This window comes from Leuciscus leuciscus (assembly GCF_965113295.1).
Source record: "Leuciscus leuciscus genome assembly, chromosome: 11".
In the NCBI taxonomy this organism is placed as follows: Eukaryota; Metazoa; Chordata; class Actinopteri; order Cypriniformes; family Leuciscidae; genus Leuciscus; species Leuciscus leuciscus.
The window spans coordinates 26,616,665-26,644,045 of record NC_138735.1 but is presented as its reverse complement, the minus strand read 5'-3'; the positions used below and the strand labels follow the sequence as shown (position 1 = coordinate 26,644,045).

The 27,381-nt window shown below is 37.0% G+C and overlaps 2 protein-coding genes and 1 long non-coding RNA gene across 3 annotated transcripts; 2 read left to right on the top strand and 1 right to left on the bottom strand.

Moving 5' to 3' along the window:
* Positions 1-681: 681 nt before the first annotated feature.
* On the bottom strand, positions 682-13,363 carry LOC309509997. The gene is made up of 3 exons (XR_014210146.1): positions 12,906-13,363; positions 5,878-5,964; positions 682-1,773 (listed from the first exon to the last, which is right to left on the bottom strand). It is a non-coding gene; the product is annotated as an uncharacterized lncRNA (long non-coding RNA).
* Positions 13,364-15,787: 2,424 nt separating this feature from the next.
* rdh12l (retinol dehydrogenase 12, like) lies at positions 15,788-19,215 on the top strand. Its single transcript, XM_082185015.1, has 7 exons — positions 15,788-15,942; positions 16,247-16,359; positions 16,451-16,606; positions 16,682-16,786; positions 16,878-17,087; positions 17,535-17,727; positions 18,760-19,215. Exons 1-7 carry the CDS (start codon positions 15,929-15,931, stop codon positions 18,860-18,862), a joined length of 894 nt encoding a protein of 297 aa, XP_082041141.1. The 5' UTR covers positions 15,788-15,928; the 3' UTR covers positions 18,863-19,215.
* Positions 19,216-21,531: 2,316 nt separating this feature from the next.
* ptchd3a (patched domain containing 3a) lies at positions 21,532-27,381 on the top strand. The gene is made up of 4 exons (XM_082183655.1): positions 21,532-22,419; positions 22,594-22,715; positions 22,924-23,069; positions 24,458-27,381. The coding sequence occupies exons 1-4, from the start codon at positions 21,688-21,690 to the stop codon at positions 26,407-26,409; spliced, it is 2,952 nt and encodes a 983-aa protein (XP_082039781.1). The 5' UTR covers positions 21,532-21,687; the 3' UTR covers positions 26,410-27,381.

The window sequence follows — 27,381 nt, the reverse complement described above, 5'->3', positions numbered from 1 at the left end:
AGCAGAACGGTTGCTTCTGCAAGTTTCAATAAAGTCTCAAAATGAAAGTGCACAGTATAACAATTACCACAATCACCCTTTCTCATTTCTCATTTCCTTTTTCATGACTTTACCAAGTCATTCAGTTTAGTACAAAAAGCTCCCTGTCAGGTGATATTTATTGTTGTACCTCATGGAAACATTTAGTGACCGTAAATTGACCTGTAAGAGCTTGATGTGGCTAAAGATAAGAGCTAATCCGTCTAAAACACACTACCTTGAGCTGAGACAGTGATAACATTTAAGGATCCACATAAATTGAGATGCAACTGCCATTGTATTAAAGTCAGCATGAAACAGAAGGTGTGATAGTCTTTTCTTCCCAATGTACTGCAATGTATATGTGAAATGGCTTCTAGAACCAAAAAAAGTGAGGCGGGAATTGATTTTGTCCGTCGGGAATTGATTGGATGGTTGTGGTTTGCTATTGGTCAATCTAATGTGAGTGACAGGTTGCCCCGCCCTCACGCTAGTAAACACATCATCAGAGAAGAGATGTCGCTGCAAAAGGAAGGGAAAGTTATTTTGACTAAAGATTATGAGGCCTCATGAATTAAAAAATATATTTAAATAATAAATGTATTACTTTATAATAATTACTGCAAGATTTCATAAAAAAAAAGAAAAAAAAGAATTATCAGTTTTGATCTCTTGGTGACTTTAACAGAAACTTATCTGAACATAATTTTCCTTTCTTAACTCTGAAAAATAGCACACTTCTTTGTTCAGACTTTTTGTTTTGGGCAAATCCAACTTGAATTTGTTTAGTTTTTTGAAGTGTGAGGAAAAATAAAAAATAAAATCCGATCTAAAACAATCCAGCCGTTTACAAACCCATGATCCTATATCAATTCCTGCCTGGAATAGTTGTAGATCCCTATTTACATAATTTTATTTACATCAGTACATCAAATAATTTTGCATTTGGGAGACACAATTACCCAAAGTGACATTGCATTCATATATATATATTGCATGCATATATTTTAAAGAAAAATTCGAAATGAATTTGCTGACTGCTCATGCACGCACCATATTTCATTTTGGTCCCTGCAGCTGTTAGTAGATCAGCTAGATAGAATGTGGCTTTCCCAGAACATATATTGCACATGAAGACTGACAGAAGACCTTTGACTATCTTTAAAAGGTTCTCACGGTAGTGAACCAGCCTGATACATGTCCTTATCACATGAACACACAAACCACACTGCTATTTATGGTGAATGCTGATTATGATCATTTTCGTGGTAACACTTTCAAAGCAAAGACTCAAACTCATTCGACAGATCCAAGAATGCATTTAATCATCTTGCATTTATGTCAGATTAATTGATATACAGTAGAAGAGAATAAAAAGACCAGCACAATGGAAATCTAGATGTTGCAAATGCAAACACAAATACCACTGAATTCAAAACAGGTTCTATTTAAACACACTGATTGTGATCAAACTTCCTCCTTGATAATGAGGCAGGTCTTAGAACATGTATGTACACACACTATCCGTTCTGCAATCAGCCTGCATGTACCAGGCTGCCTGGAGCCTGTTCAAAAACAACTATGAGACAGTAAACAAGTGGTTTGCGATAGCAGCGATGGCTAAACGACATCCTGGTGGTGTGATGTTTCCAAAGACAAAGTCACTGTCTTTATTTTCAGACGCAAGTAGCCCGGATGGGATTTCTGAAGATTCCTATCTTTTCTTTGACCTGTCACTGACACTTGGCTCTTCCACTGTACACGTACAAAAATATTTACACAGAATATAAACGACTTCAGTTCAGCTGAAGTCAAGAATCATAAGCATATATACCAAGTAACTGCACACACTCAAAAAATAAATGTTTGCCTCTTGTTAAATTTAATGAATTAAAATAAGCTAAAGTAACACGATTGTTTAACATTTTGTCACAACTTAATTTAATTGTGTTCAATCAACCTAATATATTTAAAACTGAAGTTTACTTAAAGGGATACTTCACCTCTGGAAAGATGAATGTGTATTTAAAATGGGTCATTTATGTAGAAGAAATGTGAAATTATTTTTGAATTTGGAGCTTTCTAGACTTAGAAAAGCCAGAAAATTTATTTTTGGCTTATGTGGATGAAAGACAACAACTCCCAGAATGCACTTGCTTCGCTGCCCTAGGAGGCCACTCCCAAGCCACGCCTACCGGTAAGAGAGCGCAGTTTAAAACAACAAGGCTAGGCTACTAGTGAGTCTACACAGGATTTTGAGATCGCCCAAAATGTCCGGGATTCGGCTTTTGCGTTCTACAGTCGCCATTCATAATGTTTACTGTGGCGAGCAGGAGGAGGCTGAAGGGCGAGAGAACGGCGCGAGGCCGGTGGCGTGATTACTGATGAGCGTGTGAGACGCACCGGTCTCGTAGGCTATCTCTCACGGAGGAGCGGGAATTTTCTTAGCAATGTTAAAACGCACATCAACCGATCACTTGTTTAGCGTTCATGTAAACACCACATTCAGATTCACCAATCGGAATGAATTCAGTTAGACTGAAACAAAAGGTGTGCGTCGATCTCGAGATCTCCGTCGATCTCGACGGCCGGACATGTCTGTGAAAAAGAGTATGGTAACCCCTACTACTCAGCTTTCTCCACAGAACAAGAGCCTGTTAGCTTAACTTCCAAAAAAAGATGGCTGACACTATGTGTGAGTGAGATGAGATCCCACCCTCTATGGGCGGGTTGAAAACATGCAGAACAGCGCCTACTACTGGCTGTAGTCTTTAGCCTCTGGCCAAAAAATCCTCCGATGACGCAAAATGACGATTTTTGCGCCATCGGAGGATTTTTTCCAGACAAAAAATACATAAATCTCTCATCTCAGGGAGATATGAGGGTAGAAAGCACGGTAATTCGAAAATACTACAGGTTTTCTACTAATACAAAGCTTAATGCTAAATCCTGAAGTATCCCTTTAATTAATTTGTGTGAAAACTACATGAATCATTTTTGTTGACAACTAACTGGGCAGTGGATCTGTAGTTCCCAGCATGCTTTGCAAGGGACTGCATTAGGAGGGTAAATTTAGGGATTAAAGCGTTATTTTATGTGTTTTTCTGTAAATGGAAAGATGTTGTTAGTTAATGACAAAAACAGGAATGACTAAATTAATTTAAGTTCATACAACAAGATTACAATAAATCATTCCAAACCAATTAGATTTTGTTGGAAAAATGTAATTCATTTATTCAAATATTATCTTAAAAAAATATAATAATTAAGTACTTGTCTAATGTGTTGATAAATGTAAGTGGGATTATGCACTGGATTTTACATCACCCTAAAATCCTATAAAATTATATAATATGTGAATAATGTAAAATATATATTGATCCAATTAAAAAGCTTTTGAACCCCTATATGTATATAGGCTACTTACAATACTTTCATTAGACAGTTGCATTGACAAAAACATCATAAAATAATGCAGAGGAAATGATTGACTGGTGATGAAAGAGTTCATCAACCAGCAACCAATCAGTCAGCATTTCCTTTTTGCATTCAAAATAGTTTATAGTCCCAAAAGAAGCTTATTGAGTAACAAAGCCTTGCATTATTTCTACTTTGGCTATTGGTCTAATGGCTCTAATTCACTTTGCACATTGAACTCAGCTGTTTTCCAGATAAATGAAAATGGAAACCCACAAGAACAAGTCTTTTGAACCCTAATTATAAAACAATATGACTCATTGTGAAAATGCTACCAAATTATGGCTCTAGTTCATCTGTGCAATTACATCCTCACAGATCTCATTATCTTTATATAGAACATGGAGCAATAAGCATCTTAGCTAAATCCACATCGTTACGGCATATGGAGGCTGTTCCAACCCTTCACAACTGTATCTGTGGTATTAACTGAACATCTTGACACAGTTAACAGGATTGCATTACCTGGTTAATGAACACAGCGGCTACCGAAGCACATTAGATAACCGTGATATTAGTTTTTTTATTGTTAGTACACTGTAGCCTACATTTAAACTAGCTTATATTTCATATTTTCTTAGTAAAATGTGAGCAATGCTTGCCTCATGATTTCCAATCATCTCCATGTTATTATTTAAAACACCCATGTACCACAATATAAAAAAAATTAATTGTTTTAAAATGTTTTAAATATTTAGTCACTTTACACTGGCCGGCGGAAAAAAAGTAGCTGTTTGCATTTAAATAGGCAAATGCTTAAAAAAGTTTATGATTGGATCATTATTCCAGAGATTATTATGTTTCTAGGACAGTTTTAGCAACAGTTCTTCTAACTCTAACTGATGGAGTGTGTAGCTTTTTATTTCTTAAACAACCATATAGGAAGACACATCATGGCCATATTCCAGGATGACAATGTCAAGATTCATCAGGCTCAAATTGTGAAAGAATGGTTGGGAGGGACGGGAGCATGAATAATCATTTTCACACATGAATTGGGAGTGAATTTCACACATGAATCATTTTCACACATGAAGTCCAGACCTTAAAAAAATTCAGTTAAAGTTTTTGGGATGTGCTGGAGGAGACTTTACAGAGTGCTGGACTCTTGCATTGTCAATACAAGATCTTGATCAAAAAAATGGATGCGCCTCTTGATGGAAATAACATAACATTTATTTCAGCCTGATGAATCTTGTCATTGTCATCATGGAATATGGCCATTATGTGTCTTCCAACATGGTTGTTTAAAGGAACACTCCGACTTTTTGGGACTTTAGCTTATTCACAGTATCCCCCAGAGTTAGATAAGTCCATACATACCTTTTTCATTTCTGTGCGTTCTGTAAGTGTTATTTGACGCACCCACCGTTAGCCTAGCTTAGCACAAAGACTGGATGTAAATGGATAAGGTAGCATACTAATCCCAATAAGTGACAAAATAATGCAAACATTTTCCTATTTACATGTTGTGATCTGTATAGTCACAGCGTGTACAAATAACAAGGCTATATGAGACAGAGACCATTTTTAATCGTATAAATACTGGGAACTATATTCTCACTAGGCGTAGGAGCACAGCTACTTGGGCGGAGTGATTAGCGCCGCACACGAGACGCCCTGTTGATGGTTCCGTAAACAAAACAAATAAACTCTCTGCTCTTCATAGACATAATATCTATGTCTGCTCCTCACCACAGGGCGTCTCGTGTGCTGCGCTAATCACTCCGCCCAAGTAGCTGTGCTCCTACGCCTTGTGAGAATATAACACATAGATAGGAAAATGTTTGCATTATTTTGTCACTTATTGGGATTAGTATGCTACCTTATCCATTTACATCCAGTCTTTGTGCTAAGCTAGGCTAGCGGTGGGTGCGTCAAATAACACTTACAGAACGCACAGAAATGAAAAAGGTATGTATGGACTTAACTAACTCTGGGGGATACTGTGAATAAGCTAAAGCCCCCAAAAGTCGGAGTGTTCCTTTAAGAAATGAAAAGCTACACACTCCATCAATTATGGTTAGAACTGTTGCCAAAAAAATATCATGCTTGAAACATAATAATCCCTGTAATAATGATCCAGTCATAGACTCTTAAGCATTTGCCTATTTAAATCCAAACAGCTACTCTCTCTTTTTTTTTTTTTTTGGCCAGGCAGTGTATAATGGTAATAATTTAATGAAGAAATTATAATTATTGAATACATCAAAGTGCCATGAAACCATTGTTTTTAAAGGAAGTTTTTTTATGTTTCTGTAAATCAATGTTCATGCTAAAACAAAAAATAAATACATAAAGCACCAGCCATGGTCTGAAATATAAAAATTATAAAAAATAAAAAAAAGCTCAAGAGAAAGAGTGCTCTGTTAAAACACCTACTCAAGCCGCGGGAGGTGAGATCTGAGGATAGGCGTTTGCTTCTCTCTCGGTTCGAGCTCAGAAGGGATGCTGATCTCTGTTTCCTTCCTGGATAAAAAAAAAGAGAGATCTGGGGAGTCATTTGTACTGTATATATACAGCCACCCATAGTCCACAGCATGTGCCAGACACAGCATGATTCATTAGGATCTACCTTGGTGTATGGGCTTAGAGACTGCAGCCGAATGTTTCTCTCAATAACTCTACCTTTACATTTTTCATGTAATGTGTTGATTTCCTGACAGAATGGGACTGATAAACATTTATAGGAAGAACTGTTTTGCTTGGCCTGCTAATTTAGTCACAGAAGAGCAGAGAATAGTGGTTTCAGAAGAGCAGGATTTTAGGATATTAAAGAAACATTTTAATATCAGTACAGAGTAATTTCCTTCTCTGATACCGAAATTACTCTGAAATTAAGCAGTAGTCATGGCTGATGAGGTGTTGTTCTGAAAGTATCCATGACAACATGCTAATGTGCTTATTATGGGATGATAAAAAGCCAGATGTTTGGCAGGGACACTAGTGCAGAACTCATTATGTCAATGTAATTTGCACAGTGAGGCAAATCAAGTGCAGTATTATAAGGATACAGCTACTCAAGGCACTTTGATTAAATGCTACTTAATAAATATTGCATTGTGTTTACATGTTCTCCAAATGGTATTTCGAGAATATCACCTTTGTATTCTCACAGTTCAAAAAAAACTTACCACGGTACGCAATATCATGGTACGCAACATTATGATAATTTGATAAATTACTAAAATAACATGCTCTTTTGGGCATGTACCATGACAATACCATTGTTTCTGGACATGTGGTGTTCTTTACCATGTAAATCCTATAGTACATTAATTATAATAATACCACTATCTGATACAATGGTATCTTGGATGTGTACCAAACTACATTTTCCACTCAGAAATAGAGAAGTGTTCAAAAAAAATTTTCCACCCATTTATGGTTCTAGACCCTGAAGGGATCGAGTTTTAAACATACTAAATTTAGCCTGCTTTGAGTTTGCATCATTATGAACTTTTGAAAACAATTATGAGCACCGGATTCAAAACTCATGTCCTAAAGGGGACAATTGATCTGGTCTGTTCTCTGACTGCCGTCCGAACCAATAATTCACCAAATAGAGCAATTGATTTGCAACAGAAAAGACAAGCAGAGGTTAAGGCAGTGGCAGGGTGATCATTTCTAGCAGAACAAATGTGACCTGAATTGCACACAGAATGACCTCCAATAGAGATCAATATTGGGTGGTCAGAGTTTCCTTTCTAAAGGGAAAATGTTAGAGATACAAACTCATAGGGAAGCCTTTACAAAACCAATAATATTCTGAATAACTAATGTAATTTATTACATCCATGTTGTGCACCGAAATATTGAATATTCGGAATACTATATGGAAGCTTGTTTCCAATATATAGATATTTTAATATAAAAGGTCATTTTTTTCTTGCAATTGGGAGTTTATATCTCACAGTTCTGAGAAAAAAAGGCAGAATTATATGAATTAAAGAATAAACAGAAAAAAAATAAGCTCCAAAATTACAAACACAAAGACAAACCTCTCTCTTCCTATATTCTAGAACCCTTTAAAGGAATCGCACATCTAGAAAAATATAATAAAATAAAATAAAGTATGTAAATAAATATGGAGTCTACCCAAACTAACGTGCTATAGTATTCTGCCAGTGATGTTCTGCTTTAGGCTTTGATTTAAAAGGAATTAATAAGCCATACTGCACAAAAACATAAGCACTCCAAAAATAAAACTAGGGCAAAGGACAATGACAAAGACAGAACAAACACATGAAGGACCATCTTGTCATTTTTCCCTGAGAGTAACACGTGATGGTTTCTGATCTTTTCAGCTGAGGGATCCGGGAGAACATAGATAAGAGTTGGTTTATTTGTTCTGAGACAGGAAAAGCTGTGCATTTCCTTTCTATTAGCCCAGAGTCTTCACACACACACACACACACACACACACAACTAACATCCCCCACTGACGCCAGTGTCCTGCGCTGAGGGAAATAATCTCACCTCTCTAACCTCAACCCTGACTCTGAACCTAACCTTAATATAAACCTCAACCCTGACTCCTGTAAATAAGTTCAGTGCTGAAAATAATAAAAAATGTCATTTTACAGTAAACACAGCATTTGACAGTAGACAGCGCAAGGGAATAAATGCAGAAGAAGCTTTTTTAAAATGTTGCTTAGCAGGGTGACTTCAAGTAGGACAACATTTCAGTCAACCAATCAGATTTGAGGGAGTTTAAGTTAGTCACGTTTAGGCTTACAACAAGGATTAGGGGCTTTTATGCCATTCTTATTCACCTATCATTTCCCTCTGATTTTAGAAGTTATGAGTAGGTAGGGATAGGGTTATGTTTTTGGACAGGAATGTTGTTCCAGGATCAACAAAAGATGTTGATCCAGGAACGTGTCTGACTTGGCAAAATCACGGTGACCTTAACACGGCATCTTAAAAAAAAAAAAAAAAAATAGCACTGTGAAGGCTCTGCAAAAACAGAAAGATACATTACGTGTCACGAGGGGCTGCAACTCAGGAAATAGAAGGCAGGATTTAAATGCTGCAGTATTTTCTCTTTCATCCAACAACAACTTAAAATACACTTCAGATAAACGGGAAATCAAACACGGGTAGCAGAACAACACAGACATAATGACGAGAACAGACAAAAGCCCCTTTCACACAGAAATTCCGGAAAATACACGGATAAAGTGACCCGGGATTTGACCCGGGTTCGTTTGATTTTGGTTCATTCACACTGCCAGTGATTTTCCGGAATCAGAGCGTGCGTTCACACACAACCCGTAAAAATGCCGTAAAGACACGTGACATCGATGTGACTTGTAATCTCAGCAGCGTCTTAAGTTTGCTTATGAGCTGCGATCTCTCTCTCGAGAAACCACGCCTGTGCATTTGTTTCTCTGATTCGATCATAAACTTGCGCATTACGTACCGTTTCACAGCTGGAGAACGAGTCCGGCTTCAGCGTCATCACTACGACACGGCATTATTACGGCTTTTGTTCACACAGCGCGCGTTCCGGGACTGAACACGGCAATGTTACTAGGTCCCGACCCGGCATCGATCCCGGCATAAATCCCGGGTCGAGTTTGCGTTCACACAGAAGGCGCTCTGGCAATTTGCCGGGTTCAAAGCGCTGTGTGAAAGGGGCTAAAGACTAAAACTGAGGGCTATATCTATTATGTGTTCAGTTCAGTCTAGACCACTGATCTATATAATGACATTCTAGATCAGTGGTCTAGACACGTTACACGTAGTGTTTCTTTACAAAGTGACGCCAACTACTGGCCCGGCAGCATAATACAGCGTTTTTAATCGTTTCCGCGGATCCGTGTGAACGTGGATCATTTTGAAAATGATGTCGTGCTATCGTCGTCTGTATGCGAAGGAAAGATGGACAGGTGTTGAAAATTATCACATGCATTAACAATGCATCTGGTTCGTCCAATGTTATTGCTATGTCCATATTAAATAAATAAATAAATAAATAAATAAAAATAAGACATTTCCGTTTTTTGTAGGCCTACATCGTTGTCGTGTAAACATACACTCAGACTCAGACGTCTAGACCCTTTACATCACGACAGTCAATAGTCTGTTTACATACAGCAACAATTAAAAAGAATGTGTCCAAATGGACTCAAAATCACAGATATTTAAGGGTGAATATAAAAGACAAGGACTGAAAAAAGTCTAATAAAAATAAAGGTTCCAAAAGCTGGTGATATGCCATAGAAAAAAAAATTTTTTGGTTCCCCAAAAAACTTTTCAGTCACAGTTCTTTAAATAACCTTTTGTGCAACCATAGAACCTAGTGTAAAATGTAGAATGACATGCAACATACTTTTGCCATGTTTGTGTATTTTTCATTTAAAGATGATATAAATACAGCAACTATAGAGCAGTGGGCACATATCTCTTTATATGTGCATTTTAATTTAATTATTTATTTTGTATGAATTATTTATTACATTGTACAGCAACTGTTTTAATGTGTGCTCTATACATAAATTGGAATGGGAAATTAATTGAATTACACAACCTCACTGAAACCTATGCAAAGATTAAGGGGGTTTGCCTGGTCACTAAAACTGCACAAATTAAACAGTATTAGAGTAAAGTATTAGGTATAAATTAGGAATAAAGAATTAGAAGCCACTGTGTATAATAATTTGGAATAGCGCCTGAAAAAGTTACACCTATCTTGCTTTCGGGGGCAGATGCCATGCCGTTTGGGAATGCAGTTGAGTAAGGTAATTAAGGCATTTCAGAACAACCAAAACAGCATTTCAGATGCTGTGCAATGAAGGGTTAGTCCAGCAAACCAATCAGTCAGCTGCAGTCCAGTTGCAGTTGTCTTATCACAGTCACACGCCTATTGTTTATGATGCGCATCAAGGAATTTATTCAGGTAATGTGTTTCCATTGTTTATGAGCCTGTATTCTTATCTGATAAAAAGTTTATCTGACTCAATTGAGCGCATACGTTTTTTATGCACATTTTGGTATTTCCATCCAGTGTTTTTTTTTTTTTTTTGAATGAATGATGAAAATGCACAAAAAATTTGGTGGATGGACAGATCACATGAAGGACTGTCTTTTTCCCAATGAGAAACGCGTGATGGTTTGAAGTTTCTTCAAGGTTCTCTACTTGCTTGAAGTTCTTAAACCATCTAGTCACCCAAAATTGTTTATACGGATGCAATGAGTCCTTGGACAAGATTTTCATTTTTTTCATTTTTTATTTATTTGACAGGGACAATGGACAGCAAGAAACTGTCCCAGAATTAGCTACAGAGCTAAATTTCATCTGCAGTCCCTGGGCAGAAAATACCAAATCACATTACATACAATATAATATCCCACAAGAGAAAAATATACGACACATTGTCTATCAATTAACAATAAATACAGCAATATTACTACCAAAAAATCTCAATATACATCCTATAAAATCACATAATATTACAAAACCAATCCCCCATAATTATAAAACCTTGACAAAACAAGGGTATTTAATGATTACAGACCTGACTCCTTTCTAACCAAGTCAAAGTATGACATTGTCTAATAACAATTGGTAAGTTATTCCAGTTTTTTAACAGCTCTTACAGAAAAAGCTGATCGACCAAACTCAGTTACTCTAAAATGTGCTTCACAGTCACCTCTTGATGAAGCCCTTGTTTGTCTTATGTAAGATGTTAATCTATTTAAGCGGCAACATGAACACACTTGTTAAATGAGTTAACATCTTGAGACATTCATGGGAAAAAAAAGAATCAGATATCCAACTTGAGTTATGAAGGTGCTGACTAACGGTTTGACCTGTGCGATGAGATCTAGAGAGATGGATCTTACTCTCCATCACACTGAACACTTGATCTGTCTGAGCACGCTGGTTGCTGCGATACCCAACATATCAGTTAAGGGTGCAAGGCATGCCAGGCCATCGACGAGGTTTTAAATGTCAAATATGTTTGACCAATCATTTATTTGACATAATACCCAACCAAACTTCTCACTTACATCTAAATTAATTTCAGTGCCAAAATAGCACAAAAATACCCATGGCTGTGGGTGTGACCCTGTTGATAATACTGTAGCTCAGGGCTCCTGTCCTATGAAGTCACTGTAAGTCCATTAACATAACCCACATTTATATCCAGAATGCTGGAGGTTCACAGAGACTTAAAACTCTCATTGATGCAGAAAGCCAAAGCCATACATAACGCAGGTCCTTATAGCACAAACACACTCATTAGGTTATGGAGGTGACCTGTTCTACATCAACAGGTGAGATCAACAGGAATTAGTGCAGGTAATTTAATCTCGGGAGAACAGGGATAAGTTGGGAGTTGCATCTGGGACATTTCTATATGACACTTAAAAACACTGAAACTCGTTTGAAGTGAGTGTAGCTAAAACTTAATTGTATTATCTTCTGTTTGATGAGCTTATAGACTCATGTAGACTTATAGGAAAGAATAATTTTATTATCTCAATTGCTTTTCATATCGATGAGATTAGTTTCCGGGTTTTTCTATTTCTGCAAATAAAATATTATTTCAACACTATACAGCGACCAAAAGTTTGGGGTCACTTCGATTAAGAAAAAATGAACAAAAATCAATACATTTATTTGGCCAGGATGCATTAAATTGATTGAAGTAAAGACATTTATATTGATACAAAACAATCCTGAAACAAATGTATCACGGTTTCTACAGAAATCAGCATTTTAATGATTTCTGAAGGATCATGTGACACTGAAGAATGAATGATGCTGAAAATTCAGCTTTGCATCACAGGGATGAATTACACAAGTATATAATAAAATAGAAAACAGTTATTTATAAACTGTAATAATATTTCACAATATTACCGTTTTACGGATTTTTGATCCAAATAAATCTAGACTTGCTGTGCATAAGAGACTTGTAAGATTTGAGTCTTGATAAGAGACTCAAACATTTCTCATCAAATTCTTCTAAAATCAAATTATCTGAGCTGCGCTATGCACATTATATTACAGAACTGGAAATCACGTGCCTAGAAATCAGTGAAGAATATCTGATTACGTAATTCAGACCCTTTTAACTTAATTTGAAAATTGTAATACCCATTTTGTGTGTTCCTGTGGACTGTGTGTGTGTGTTATTCGGGGGGTGATTAGTTTCTGTGGAATTATCTGGAGATCAAAAAAAGGAACGATTCCAAAGACAATTATGATGACACAGTGATCAACCCAGTTTTTGTTACACACACACACACACACACACACACACACACACACACACACACACACACACACACACACACACACACACACACACACACACACACACACACACACACACACACACACACACACACACACACACAATATAATCCAGAAAATGCCACCACAAGTACTGTACCTTGACTCAAAGAGGGTAAATAATGAATCACAATCGTCAAGGTATTCAGGAGAAGTGAGAAACTTGCACAAGTGACATCATGCAGAAACACATTAAAGTCTGAGACAGGTTCTTTGAGCTTTTCTTCACGCCAGTTAGTCGTGAAAGAACCTGAAAAGACGAAGACAAAAGGAGAAATTTGAAGGCAAATTTGCATCTATCCTTCACAGAGTAGCCTATCCCAGAATGCACTGCTACAACATGGCAGATGAGAGAGAATCCTGATTATAAAGTATACTTCTATTTCAATCAATACTGAAAAGTATCAATAACGAATGTTCAGAGTAAATGATTATTCAGCTCATTTTTGCATGTGCTGTATTTTGTGCTTAATAGTGTCACGTGTCAGTGCTTGATTGGAATTTAAGTTTGTGTTTTGATTGGTTCCTGTTTTCCTTTGTTCTTTTCCCGCCACTCCTTTGTTTCTATGGTTACTGTCTTCTAGTTCAGCTGTATTACCTGTGTTTAGTTAATCATCATCATCTGTATCACCTGTGTTCCTTTAATCAGAGTCATCTGTGTTTGTATTTAAGTTCCGACTGTTCAGTCAGTCTCGGTCCGATCTCCGTTATATTTAGTGTGTGTTGCAACCTGTTCTGCTGTCCTGTGTTTCATTACATTAAACCTTCGTTCTTGGAAATATATCCTCGTCTGCCTTCCTGCAACCATCCGTGACAAATAGAGTATTGTGTCATGCTAACATCAGACTCTATTGAAAGTAAAGTTTTGCCTGCAAAGCGCTTGGCCTATATGTGTGTGGAGTTGCTACCTATATATTGGGTTCCAAATCAGTCACTCATGAGGTTACTTAGAAGGCAGCTGCCATGTAGACAATAATTTATCTTTATATCAACAGATTCATAACCATCCATTTTTGTTTTTCATGAGCACAATAGCATACTACCATACTACTCTAAGTACATTGTGCACATGAATGTCCCCCATTACATTTGCCAAAGTGTGCAGGCATACAAATCACCTGAACCATTCATTCCCAGTGTGACAAATAAACCAGATATAATATCATTATACATTTTATATATTGTTGTATAAATGTTTGTAATTGCATAATGCATTATGTTTCACATAATAATTTGAAAAGAAAATTAGTCTGTATTCATATACTGTGCAGTACACAGAAAACAACAAGCTTGTATTAGATTTCAAAGATAGAAAATATTTATTTGAAAACAATGTTTTCACTCAGGTCCTGTAATTCTACAGCAGTCACATTCTTTCTTATTATTAACTAACACATATCATGTTGACAGACCAAGCAAAAGAAAGAAGGGCCCATATTTAGTATTGCACAGTGGTTCATTATAGAACCACGTTAATGAGCTGGTCCAGAGTGTGATGGTCAAAATAGCATAGCATTGTTCTCTCTCTCTCTCTCTCTCTCTCTCTCTCTCTCTCTCTCTCTCTCTCTCTCTCTCTCTCTCTCTCTCTCTCTCTCTCTCTCTCTCTCTCAATAATTATAGGACAATCAGGCCTATAATTATTTTTACGTCTGACTTGAGTGCTTTCTAATATCTAGCTTGTAAACGTCACTTGTAAATCAAAAAAAGATAAGTGCTGCAGAATGTATTGCACACTTCAGGTTTGTTTGTTGGACTAACCCTTCAATGTGTCATCCGTGAGATGACTGTTAATCATAGCTCTCTCTGTGAATGTCCTGTATTTTTAACAGGTGAAGGAAATGTTTACTTACACACTATCATCTGATGGCTGACAACCCACTTCCTGTTTCAGATGCCTGTGTGCTTTGAAAGGTGTTGAAGAGTGTTTAAATGTGAGGTGTCATAAACATTCATAGTGCACAAGAACACAGTTGAGCTGTATATGTGTGAGTGATGCTCCTTAACTACTGAATAGTAATTCACTAATAAATCTTGCCATGAAGGTCCATAAACACAGAAATTGGAAATGGTAATACTGCCCTCTGGTGCTATATATATATATGTGTGTGTGTGTGTGTGTGTGTGTGTGTGTGTGTGTGTGTGTGTGTGTGTGTGTGTGTGTGTGTGTGTGTGTGTGTGTGTGTGTGTGTGTGTGTGTGTGTGTGTGTTAAATGCATGTTGCATTTCTCTGCATACACACAGATGCTAAATTACTAATAAGGGCATCCCTGCAATCTGAGAAACTTTGCTTTAGACCTTTCTTAGACATAATATGTGCACAGTGCACAGCACAGTGTGTTTGAGAGCGATATGCTGCAGTTTCTGAGAAACATCACGGAAAAAAAAGAGTGACAGGTGGGTTGGAGTGTTAAAGTGTTGAAGCTAAAAATATGTGATGCTGGAGGATGACAACCTTCTGACAGTTTCAGCGAAGTTATGAATTACTGAAATAAACTGGGGCATGAAAAGACAGTTTTTGTGACTATTGACTATTTGACTATTTAGGTGATAAAAAAATGCTAAAAGGTTATTAAAAATTGTGAAAATGGAATGGAGATAAAGAGAACATGATATTGCTGATAAGCATAATATAATTTTTTATTTTTTATTATTAAATTAGAAATATGCAAAATATCCCAATTTTAGTCCATTGTATACAAAGTAAATATTCAGACACCTGTTTATTTCTTTACCATTCCTCTACTGACATCTCCTGGCTAAACCAAGAATCACGTCGTCTAGTCATAATTAAAATGTAAAATATGCCCATTCTCTCCGTTTTTCAGATACTACTGGTATTTAAGTTGACATAATAAATATAAAAGTCAAAAATATTTTTGACTTCAAGAATTAATGTTTAAATAGAATAAAAAATAATAATAGAAGTAATAAAGGGCGGGGTTTACTGTCTCTGACCAATCCCAAACTACAACTCCACGATTCTTCCTTGTACGTCATCTGACTCCTCCCACTAGCGATAGTGCGAGCGTTTTGATTCTAAGCTACTCAGTTCATTTCTGCGTAATCGCACTAACTTGTTTTTATAAACTTTCTTTTTTGTTTCTGGATACAAATCATCGTAAAATGCAAGCACTAAGGTATGAAGAGAACTGTATATATTATATTTAATAGCTGTTATAGTAGATGTTGACAGTGAAATGTTGCACAATACAGATTGTGTCGAGGAAGTAAAGCAACGGTATTTTCATTCATATCATATGATGAAATATTTCTGATGGTTTGAATACAGGACTGACCAGACATGACTGGGCAAAAACGAAGGATTATGAAAACATGTTTTATTACTTTTGAATTGATCACGCGAAACTAGTTCAACGCCCATAGAAACCAAGTTGAGTAATATAAAATCTAATTACCTTTATCCTTTCCTTTTCCCATCAGAAATATGTTTCGGTCGTGGTCATCTGATGCCAGACTTGACGGTAAAACTGTTATAATAACTGGAGCTAATACTGGAATTGGCAAAGAGACAGCCATTGACCTGGCAAAGAGAGGTAGGCAACCCTATTTCTATAAAGTTTAATACTAATATATTGTCATATGGAAAAAATGTGTCTTTTTGTCTTTCTGCTGTCATTTCTTTAGGAGCACGGATCATTATGGCATGCCGAGATCTGGAGAAAGCAGATGCAGCCCTGAAGGAAGTTAAGGATGCTTCAGGAAACCAGGATGTTGTTACCAACAGACTTGACCTCGCAGATTCCAAATCAATCAGAGAATTTGCAGAAAAAATCAATAAAGGTGAGTTATAAAAATTCCTCTATAAATGTCTTCCTCATATAGCACTACACTGATGCATCTGGAATTGTCTTTCAGAGGAGAAACAAGTCAACATCTTAATCAATAACGCTGGTGTGATGGTTTGTCCTTACGGAAAGACAGCAGATGGTTTAGAAATGCAAATAGGGGTGAACCACATGGGTAAGCCTATCTAATTTGTCCAAATCTGTCACCTTTTTTTAAACCTTAAAAGAAATGAAGGGAGACATCAGAGCTGTCCTTCTTCCTGTAGGTCACTTCCTGTTGACATACCTGTTATTGGATTTAATTAAAAGATCAATGCCCGCAAGGATTATTAATGTCTCGTCCATGGCACACCAATGGGGGACCATCAACCTGGAGGACATCAACAGTGAGAAGAACTATGATAAAAACAAAGCCTACAGCCAGAGCAAGCTGGCAAACGTTCTGTTCACTCGCTCGTTGGCCAAAAGACTAGAAGGTCTGTCAAATTTACATTGTATGTTTTTTATTTATTTAAATGTTTAAGCACTATGTTTTTAATTTGTATATATTTTTATTATTTTAAAATGTATTCTTTAATTTTTTTGTTAGTTATTCTATTATTTTTAAGTGTCTAAATAATATACATTTTTTTCACTCAATTAACTTTTTAATAAATTATTTAAATATCACTAAAATGCCTAATATAAAAGATACTTTTAAATAATATAATATAATATAATATAATATAATATAATATAATATAATAAAAAAGAATATGATATAAAATAAAAACACATTTTAAATTAATTTCTGTGCCATTTTTTGCCCCTGATCCTGGATAATATCTGACCGTGTCGTGGGTTGTGCATTTGTACTTTACATTATTCCAGTCCAATAATATGATGTTTGATGGTTTCTCGTCTGGTCTTGTGTGGCGTCTCAGGTACTGGAATAACGGCGTATGCTCTCCATCCTGGTGTGGTTCAGACTGAACTGTGGAGGCACTTGAATAAAGCTCAGCAAGCCGCCATGTGGTTGGCAAAGCCCTTCACCAAAACATCTGTGCAGGGAGCTCAGACCACCATCTACTGCGCCGTGGCTCCTGAACTGGAGACAGAGAGCGGCAAATATTACAGGTCAGTGGATTTTCATCTCAATCTCAGCATTTTGCCTCAGAAAAGAGTAAGTTTACCATGTAATTTCATCTACCTATAGTACAGCGTGAACACACAAAAGTCCAATAGGTCATGTTCTATTATCTTTCAGTTCAATATCATTATCATCCAGCATTCAGTTACTGCTGATAATCTTTTAACTCTGATGTCATGATGTTTCATAAAACAGCTACAGTTCAGTCATGTTTTTAAATAGTCGATTAGACGGTGCTTAATTTGATCTCGATCCTGTTGTGGAAAATGTCAGATTTTGGATTTGGCTTTAAACGATCCGACATTATTAACAAGTGCATAATATGGTGACAGTGCATGCGTGTGAGAGTGACAGAGCGACGCAGAGCGAGCGCCAGTTTATGCGGATGTATTTGGAGGTTATGTATCGCTATTGGCCATAGTTTTGACCAATCAGCTTTCTTTAGTTCAAAATCACTCTTATAGGTCGGTGCGTATTGTTTTGCGCACAGTGCATAGCAGAACGTTTAGAGAGAGTGTATATACCTGATGAATTATGCCCAAAAAGATGAGTTACTATCGCCAAAATGTAAAAAAAATAAAAGAGAGTCAAGCATATTTTCATTTTTCATATCCGCGAGTAAAGCTGATGGTGTTTCTGATCAAAAGAGATCCAGAGAAGATGGAACTGCACACCTGGCTAGCGGGAGACACAAGCAACGGGAGTTCGATGTAATGGAAGAGGCAAGAGAGAATATCACTGATCAACTGAATGATATTTGGTCTCAGTGTAGCTATACACATAACATAATAATACACTAGGCTGTAGTTAGGGCCGTGCAGAAACTTGTGAATGATGCTTTTATTGTGCCATCACCGTTTAGTCGTTGTATTTTCCTGGAAAACTGAAGATGTATGGTCAGCGTCAGTCATAGCGCCTTTTAATTGCTGTTTTTCATCCTGCAATTATTCATTTACAAATGAAGCACCGCTGTTAGACGATGGTTGCTCATTCTCACCTGTTTTCTGCTCTCCACGCAGTGACTGTGCTCCTGCTAAATGCTCCCGGGCTGCCATGGATGATGAGACGGCCCGGCGCCTCTGGGAACTCAGCTGTAAGATCCTCGGAATCACATGGGAATGAAAACTCAACTCTCTTCCTGATGGCTTCAAATTTTATTGCAGTCTGCCTGAGATTGGCCCATCTGTCAAAATCAGAAATACTACTATCAAAATGAGAACTGGCTTGAAAGACTACCAAATATAATCAAATATGATGGGCTTTACATTATGTGAAAATTAAAACATATTTTGTAGTTTTTGGTCTCAGGTTGCTTATATATAGTAATTAAGGTACATATGCATGCACTAAATGATGTATTAGATGACAGATTCAGGTAGTTGAAAATGCACTGAGTTTATGTAAATATATATTTAATACATTTGAATTTTTGTATCCTAGCATTTCCAATAAATGGCAATGGATATTTGTACATATATTTGTTTAATATGTCTCATATGTTATATTGGATATTGTACATTTTACATCTTTTTTCTTTAGACAAACACAATGTCAAAAGACTTTATATATATATATATATATATATACAGTATATATATATATATAACAAATGTTTGTAAATATATCGCTTTGACAGCACTTTTTTATATAAATATACATTATATATACATATAGATATAGATGTGTATATATATATATATATAATGTATATTTATTTATATAAAAAAAGTGCTGTCAAAGCGATATATTTACAAACATTTATGTTATATATATATATATATACATACATACATACATGATACTATAAAAAGAAGCCAGTGCAGCAACTCTTCCTATCTCAGTATCCATGGCAATCTCTCATCTTTATTTTCACCCTGACCCAGTCACCATGACAACCTTTAATCAGCTCTGCCTTCCCCTCACACAGTCTCCATGACGACCTTCAACTGCAGCTTTTCTCTCCTTGTGACCCGTCACCATAACAACAACTCATTGCCCAATAGTGATGGAGGGGAATATGAAAAATGGTCACTAGCACCACCTAGTGGTCAACAAAAATGTACATGGCCTGTCATATCTTATTTCTCAGAAAAAAACTAAAACTGCAACATTAAAAAAATTTAAAAATAATGAAATTATTTCAACCAAACAGATGTGTTTGAACATGTTCCAAGTAAGGTACTCTTTGATACAGTAAAATAAGAGCTGTACAAACAAAAGAGCATGATAATAATTTGAGGCCCCTACTGGCAAATCACAAGCGCTATGAGAATGGAAGCCACTTTTGTTGAGGCAATTAACCACTGAGGTAATTGAAAGGCATGAATGGAGCTCTGTGTTCAGTAATGAACTTGCATGTCATTCTCTCCTCACATCACTCTGTCCTGATGGAGCAAAAGGAGCAGAAACCGCGACGTAAGTCCTGTTTTCGCCTTAAATCAACTGGTCTATAGCATTTGAGCCGAATAGTTTATTATATGCAGGGATGTTAGCCTATTACTCATTCACTCTAAAGGTTCCAATCAGAACCAAAAAGGTTTTACAGTCAGTTTGATAACCATTTACACAAACTTTTTATTCTCTAGTTGTTTAGAAAACCATCTTGCTTTAAAGACCCCAGAAATATGCTACTAACCTGAAGAACCAATAATGTGACAGCAAGAATGTTTTTAAAGGTGCGTAGTTACGGAATGATTCTGAACTGTAAAAAGCCTTCACATGCTTGTAGGACTTGTAATTACAACGTGTAAACTCGAAATTTTCTAAAAAGCTAACTTGTACCATGCAGTCGCTGTACCACATGACCACTGCAAAAGGTGTGTTCGACTTGAAGCGGCGCTGTGCCGACAGATCGGCGTATGGTATCAAATTAGAGAGCAGATGCCGCTTTATTTACGACATTATGATTATTATAATTACGACATGGCGTGAATGCAGCATAATATCCAAAGAACCATAATGCCAACTCAGCCCTGTACAGCCAAAGGTTTCTGAAGAGGATTCTTTGCTGAATCTGATGAAGTCCAAATAAAGAACCTTTATGAGAGTTTTTAGCAACTTTTTTCTAATATATAGGCCTATTAATTATGTGGGATATTGCTGCGTTCACTAACTATTCTGACTTGTAAAAAGCATTCACGTGATCGTAGAACTCCCCAGACAACATGTAGGCCCAGATCTAGTACCAGTGGAATCCACATGACCCAGATGTGGCCACCACTAGTGCTGTCTGGGTCGTAATTACAATTTTAGACTCCTAATTTTTGAGAGCTACGACTTATTTTGAGCAAAATAAACATTTAAGTTCGAATCCGAGGACATTTAGCTCTAAGTAGCCTACAGCGTCACGTGTTGTCTTCTCTTATTTACGGCAATTACGACTTCATTTAATTAGCAAGAAATGTAACTTTTTATGAAATACAGATCAGATTATGTGACTGATTATTTAATGTTCTGGGAACACAGTTACAAAAACAAATATTTAATTCATAATTATAATTTACCTCACTACTATGCCTAGTGCCCTGCCCTTTTAAGCTAATAATGCTGCAACATTCAAAACGATTTTTAATAAAATAATGCTAAATAACTTATTTTATAATGCATTATTTAATAACTCATGCATCAAGCTTAATTAAAGCACACTCCTATAAAAACAGGAACACTGCGTGATTTGCGTTTGTGGTTATTTTGTTAGTCTAAATATAATTTTCTGCATGTGCCCGTCAGTGGTCGCTCTCGGCTTATTCCCTGTAGATTTTCACGCAAAAATGCGTCAGCGTATTCAAATACTCCGCATGCATTATGCTCTTTCTAAATCAAATTTTAACTAGTTTATAGTTATAACTTTTCATGCTTCAACCACAATACTGATATAGAGAAAGTGAGCTTTATGTTAATTTAATCCATTTAGCTCCCCCTTAACTTTTTCCCTTTAATCCTTCAAAATGCCGGTGAACATGGCTGGATGCACCACAGACTGCGTGGAGAAGCCGATCTCCATCTGCTTCCAGAAGTTCGGCCGCTTTGTGGGAACTTACCCGTGGTGGTTCTTCATCTCTCCTCTGGTGATCTCTGCGGTGCTGGGGAGTGGGTTTTATTTCTTAGAAGAACGTGAGGCCAATGACATTGAGGATCAGTTCACACCTGTGAACGGTCCTGCCAAACTGGAGAGGCAGTTTGTGCAGGAAAACTTTCCGCAGAACGACTCGGTGTTCTCCAACCAAAGACTCTACACGGATGGAGTTTACGCGTCCTTCATAGCGGTATCAAGATCCTCCAACATCCTCACAGATGCTGCCTTTCAGGAGATAGTTACTTTAGATAGGAAGGTCAAGGAGCTGAATGTGGCTATGGGTCACGAGGTGCTCACTTTTGAGGGACTTTGCGCAAGACGGTACAAGAAATGCATTCCTAACAAGATACTGGATATTTACAAATATTATGGTAACAATTTAGAAAAGACCGAGCTCACCTTCCCGTTCTTTCGTTTCGGATTCTCGTACATTTTCCTGGGCTATTCGGTTGGTGGAGTGAATATAAACTCCACTGTTATTAAAAGTGCAAAGTCAGTGCGCCTGTTATATTTCCTGAAGGAGGATAATCGTACCAGAACAGATTTATGGCTGAACGAATTCCTTAAGGTTTTTCCATCTAATTTATCACTAAACTTCATTAAGGTAGGTCATATTTTATGAATGTACTGTTTGAGGACTTTATTGATGGTAAAGTTGCTAGTTGTTTAATTTGCTTTTAAGTTTGTTAAAATGCTCTCCTGATGTAACTGTTCTTTAAATCAGAAATGATGATGTCAGTATAATGGTAATGTATGTTAGTATGATCATTTTCCTCAGGTGACCCATTCCACATCTCTGTCAAGGCAGATGGAATTTGAGGCAAACACAAGGGATGTGATTCCCCTCTTCTCTATCACATACGTCATTGCCATTGCATTCTCAATTCTTTCTTGTCTGAGGTAGGCTATGTTAACCTGAATAGTTAGGCTATTTTTGATGACCAATCTAGTTAGGCTCATTTTAATGCACACCTGATTTGTTCTAGAATCCCTACTGTATTCAAAATGAATTAAGGAATCTTGTATGAAAATGATTCAAAATAAGATTAGTTCTAAACCATGAGAAATTCTTTAAAATGTATTCAAATATATTTTCTCTGTTTTCCAGGTTTGACTGTGTCAGAAATAAAGTATGGGTTGCCACATTTGGGGTGCTCTCCGCTGGACTGGCTGTTCTGTCGGCTTTTGGGATGATGTTACACATTGGTGTCCCATTTGTCATGACAGTTGCTAATTCTCCATTCCTTATATTAGGTAATAACTTCGTAAAACCAGTGCTGTACTATGTTAAAGGATTAGTTCACCCAAAAATGTAATTATATCATGAAATCCTCATGTCATTCCAAACCTGTAAGACTTTCGTTCATTTTCGAAACTCAAATTAAGACATTTTAATTAAATCTGAGAGCTTCTGTCCCTCCATTAACAGCTCCGCAACTACCATTTTGACACTTTAAAAAGTTCATAAAGAAGAGATTGTAAAACTAATCCATATGAATTGAGCGGTTTAGTCCAAATTTTCTGAAGAGACATGATCGCTTCATTTGATGAACAGTTTTAATTTAGGCTTTTATTCACATTTAAATATTGATTAGTGAACATAAAAAAAGCTCAACCGAACCTGCTTGACGCACAAGAATAAACCTCATTGGTTCTTGCAGAAGCTCAAATGTGCTGCGTAACACGAGAATAAACCTCATTGGTTCTTGCAGAAGCTCAAATGTGCTGCGTAACACAAAAATAAACCTCATTGGTTCTCGCACATCAAGCGAACATGCTTGAACTTCCGTTTCCATGACTGATGTGTGAGTTGATGAATGTTTATATGTGAATAAAAGCCTAAATAACATATGTTCATCATATAAAGCGATCGAGTCTCTTTTCAAAGTGGTAGTTGCGTAGCTGTCAACAGAAAGCTCTCAGATTTCATCAAAAAGATCTTCATTTGTAGCCTGGCAAGCCAGACCTACATCAAGATGTTTGGTCTGGCAACTCACCATAGACACGGCTCAATCCGAGGGGCGGGATAAACGGCTGTCTTTCAAATTCCCTCTGCACGCAATAGGACAGCGCTTCAACCAACCAGAGCGTTGTCCCAACAGCGGAGCCTCTGAGCGGAGCTAGTTGATAGATTCAACTTTTGCCATATCTGGCCGGCAAAACTACGAACACATCTTCCTTTTTTAAGAATGACTTAAGTGCCGTTCTATGCTCTTTTCTCAAAGAAAAACCTAACTCCAAGTCCTCCAGAGTCGTGGACAAAGCCGATTCGAAAGACTGTTCTCCAGCAGCCGTCATTCTTTGTTTTCAAGTGGCAGGGAACCGTCGCAACTCTGTGGTCATTATGTTAAGCCCGCCCCGCCTACTCTATACACGATGTGATTGGCCTGACCCAATTTAGGTTTTTGAAGCTCGAAAGTCAATGTAGAGTTGCTAGACTGCCCTGGCTGCAAAATATATTTTGCTGCTGCTAGGGTGCGTCTAGTTTTCTAGGCTACTTCATTTGTGTTCCAAAGATGAATGTCTTACAGGTTTGGAACAACGTGAGGGTAATTAATGACAGAATTACAATTTTTAGGTGAACTATCCCTTTAATATATATTATCAGATTAAACAGGGATTTTCTGTTGTGTTCTAAATAGGGATCGGAGTGGACGACATGTTCATCCTCATTTCCTGCTGGCAGCAGACGAATGTTCACGATCAAGTAGAGACTCGACTGTCTAAGACGTACAAAGAGGCGGCCATTTCGATCACCATCACAACGCTCACGGACGTGCTCGCTTTCTACATCGGCCTCATGACGCCCTTCCGGTCCGTCCGCTCCTTCTGCTTGTACACCAGCACCTCCATCCTCTTCTGCTACATCTACAGCATCACATTTTTCGGAGCGTTCCTCGTTCTTAACGGACGGCGAGAGAACAGCAACAAGCACTGGTTGACCTGCAAGGAAGTACCAGAGGAGTGCCCTATAGGTCAGTCGAAGTGGTATGAATTATGTTGCGTGGGAGGCGCTTACGACCCTCATACTGGCAAGGAGGAGGTACAGCCCATGAATCACTTCTTTAAAAAATACTATGGCCCTTTTCTGACAAAATCGGGGACAAAGGTCTTTGTGATTGTGCTTTATTGCATCTATTTGATTATCAGCATTTATGGCTGCTTCCAAATTCAAGAAGGAATCGATCTTCGTAATTTGGCAGCCGATGATTCTTATGTGGTAAAATACTACGACAACGAGAAGGCATATTTCTCTGAATATGGCCCAAACATCATGGTTGTCATCCGACGGGAATTTCCGTACTGGGACGAAAAGTACATGTCAGATCTTGAAACTTGCATTGAAGATTTCAAAAATTTATCTTTCATTGAAAAGGATATATTCACCTCCTGGATCAAATCATACAAGTACTATGGATATCACTCAAAACTCAATCTGAGTGCTGAAGATGTCTTCAAAGATAATTTGGGATCATTTCTGCGATTTTATTCTGATTTCAAGCAGGATGTCAATTTCACCAACAACTCCATTCACGCGTCTCGCTTTTTCATCCAGACCGTAAATATCTCTACAGCCCTGGATGAGATGAATATGTTGAATAAATTAAGAGAGACAGCACAAAAGTGCCCTGTTCCTTTACTGGTTTACCACCCTGCCTTCATCTACCATGACCAGTATGCAGTAATAGTCACCAACACCATCCAGAATATTGCGGTTACGACGGCCGTAATGTTGCTCATCTCCCTTCTCCTCATCCCAAACCCTCTGTGCTCTCTCTGGGTGACTTTTTCTATCGCATCAGTCATTGTGGGGGTCACTGGTTTCATGGCATTATGGGATGTTAATTTAGACACCATCTCCATGATCATTCTTGTTGTCTGCATTGGTTTTTCTGTAGACTTCTCTGCTCATATATCTTACGCCTTTGTCTCCAACAAAAAGCCCAGTGCGAATGAAAAGGCAGTGGAGGCCTTGTTTCATTTAGGTTACCCTATTTTGCAGGGGGCTGTGTCTACTATTCTCGGGGTGGTAGTGTTGTCTGCTTCGAAGAACTACATCTTTAGAACTTTCTTTAAAATTATGTTCTTGGTAATATTATCTGGTCTCTTCCATGGCTTAACTTTTATCCCAGTTTTTCTGACCTTTTTTGACATGTGTAGTGGCACACCAGCTAACAAGAAATCATGCCCTGAAGAGCAGGCTATGAAGAACAGTCACGGCAATAATGTTCAAGCAATGGCAAGGGATGTTGAGGTGAAAGAGCGGGAAATTTACGACAATCGCAATTTTCAACCCGACAACCACCGAACATGTCAGACTCAGCCGGGCTCTGCCATATGGATGATAACCGGCAACAATCATCATGTCCAAGAAAATAACATGTGTGTGGCAAGCACCATCCCAATGTTCAGAGTGGACAATCAGACCTATGAGGTTCACATGTATACACCATCTGATGATACCATGTTAAGAGTCAACTGTCAATCAAAAGGTCAAAACTCTGAAGGTCAGATTTGTGTTTTTGGAAATAGCAACCACATTCAAGATTCAAATGTTCCCACTCTTAACTCTTCTGATTTGGCCATTTTGTAAAATCCTTATACTTCATTTTCTTCTGAATATATCCTGTTTGTATGTGTACTACATTTATATGTTTAAAATTACTAATTAAATTGAACTAATGTAATATAAATCAACAAGACAAGAACATGGCATTTTTTCTACAAAAATATACCTGGGCCAATGGTTTTAGGACCTTTTAGGGGTTTCACGAATTAGTGGCCCCGATTCATCTGTAAAAAAAATATTTTAAAAAGCCAAAAACCACTTTTAAAAATGTTTACAAAATGTACACCTAAATGAAAGAACAACTAGACTCGTTTACAAAACACAAGGATAACAATTTTGTGTAAGTCGTTCATAAAACCTTAATAAATTGTCAAATTCAATTGAATGCAACAATTTACATAAAAATGGGTTTAAATGGATTTAAACATAAATGTATTGTTTCATGACCGAGCCCCAATCTCTCAGAAAATATTTAAATGTCTTATTTTTGCTGGATATGCAAATATTTCTATTTAGTTATATATAAAAAGTAAAATTTTGTAGTTTTTTTCTTAATTTTTGTGAAATAAACTAACTGAATGCACAAATGTAACCATATTTTGCTCTGTATTTATGAGAGGTTTACAGTGTTTTCTTATGGATTGTTCAATGTGTGAAAGCTCATTAAAGACATAACTAAATACACAGATTTTAACTATTTTTATTGGCTTATTTAAACAGCCACAAAATGATTCCTGCCTTTTATATTTTCACTGTGTTTTAAAATATATACTTTCCCTTTGCTTCTGTACTGCACGTGCTGTTGTACTTTCTTTGAGAAAAGAGGATTGCCCGAGTAAGGATTATAATAAGAACTGTGAATAGTTTCATCTTTTACACCAGCTTTGTTTAGTATTTTTCATATTTGTGAATGGTTGAGGATTATCATTTTAGAAAGATTATACATTTCTATTAAAAACTATTATGTTTAGTGCACTCAATGTTTACAGTGAGCCT

Coding starts and splice junctions, on each gene's coding strand:
- rdh12l (XM_082185015.1), top strand. Junction 16,360..16,450: donor CATTGACCTGGCAAAGAGAG/GTAGGCAACCCT, acceptor TCATTTCTTTAG/GAGCACGGATCATTATGGCA. Junction 17,088..17,534: donor GTTGGCCAAAAGACTAGAAG/GTCTGTCAAATT, acceptor GTGGCGTCTCAG/GTACTGGAATAACGGCGTAT.
- ptchd3a (XM_082183655.1), top strand. CDS start 21,688: ATGCCGGTGAACATGGCTGGATGCACCACAGACTGCGTGGAGAAGCCG. Junction 22,420..22,593: donor TATCACTAAACTTCATTAAG/GTAGGTCATATT, acceptor CATTTTCCTCAG/GTGACCCATTCCACATCTCT. Junction 23,070..24,457: donor TTCTCCATTCCTTATATTAG/GTAATAACTTCG, acceptor TGTTCTAAATAG/GGATCGGAGTGGACGACATG.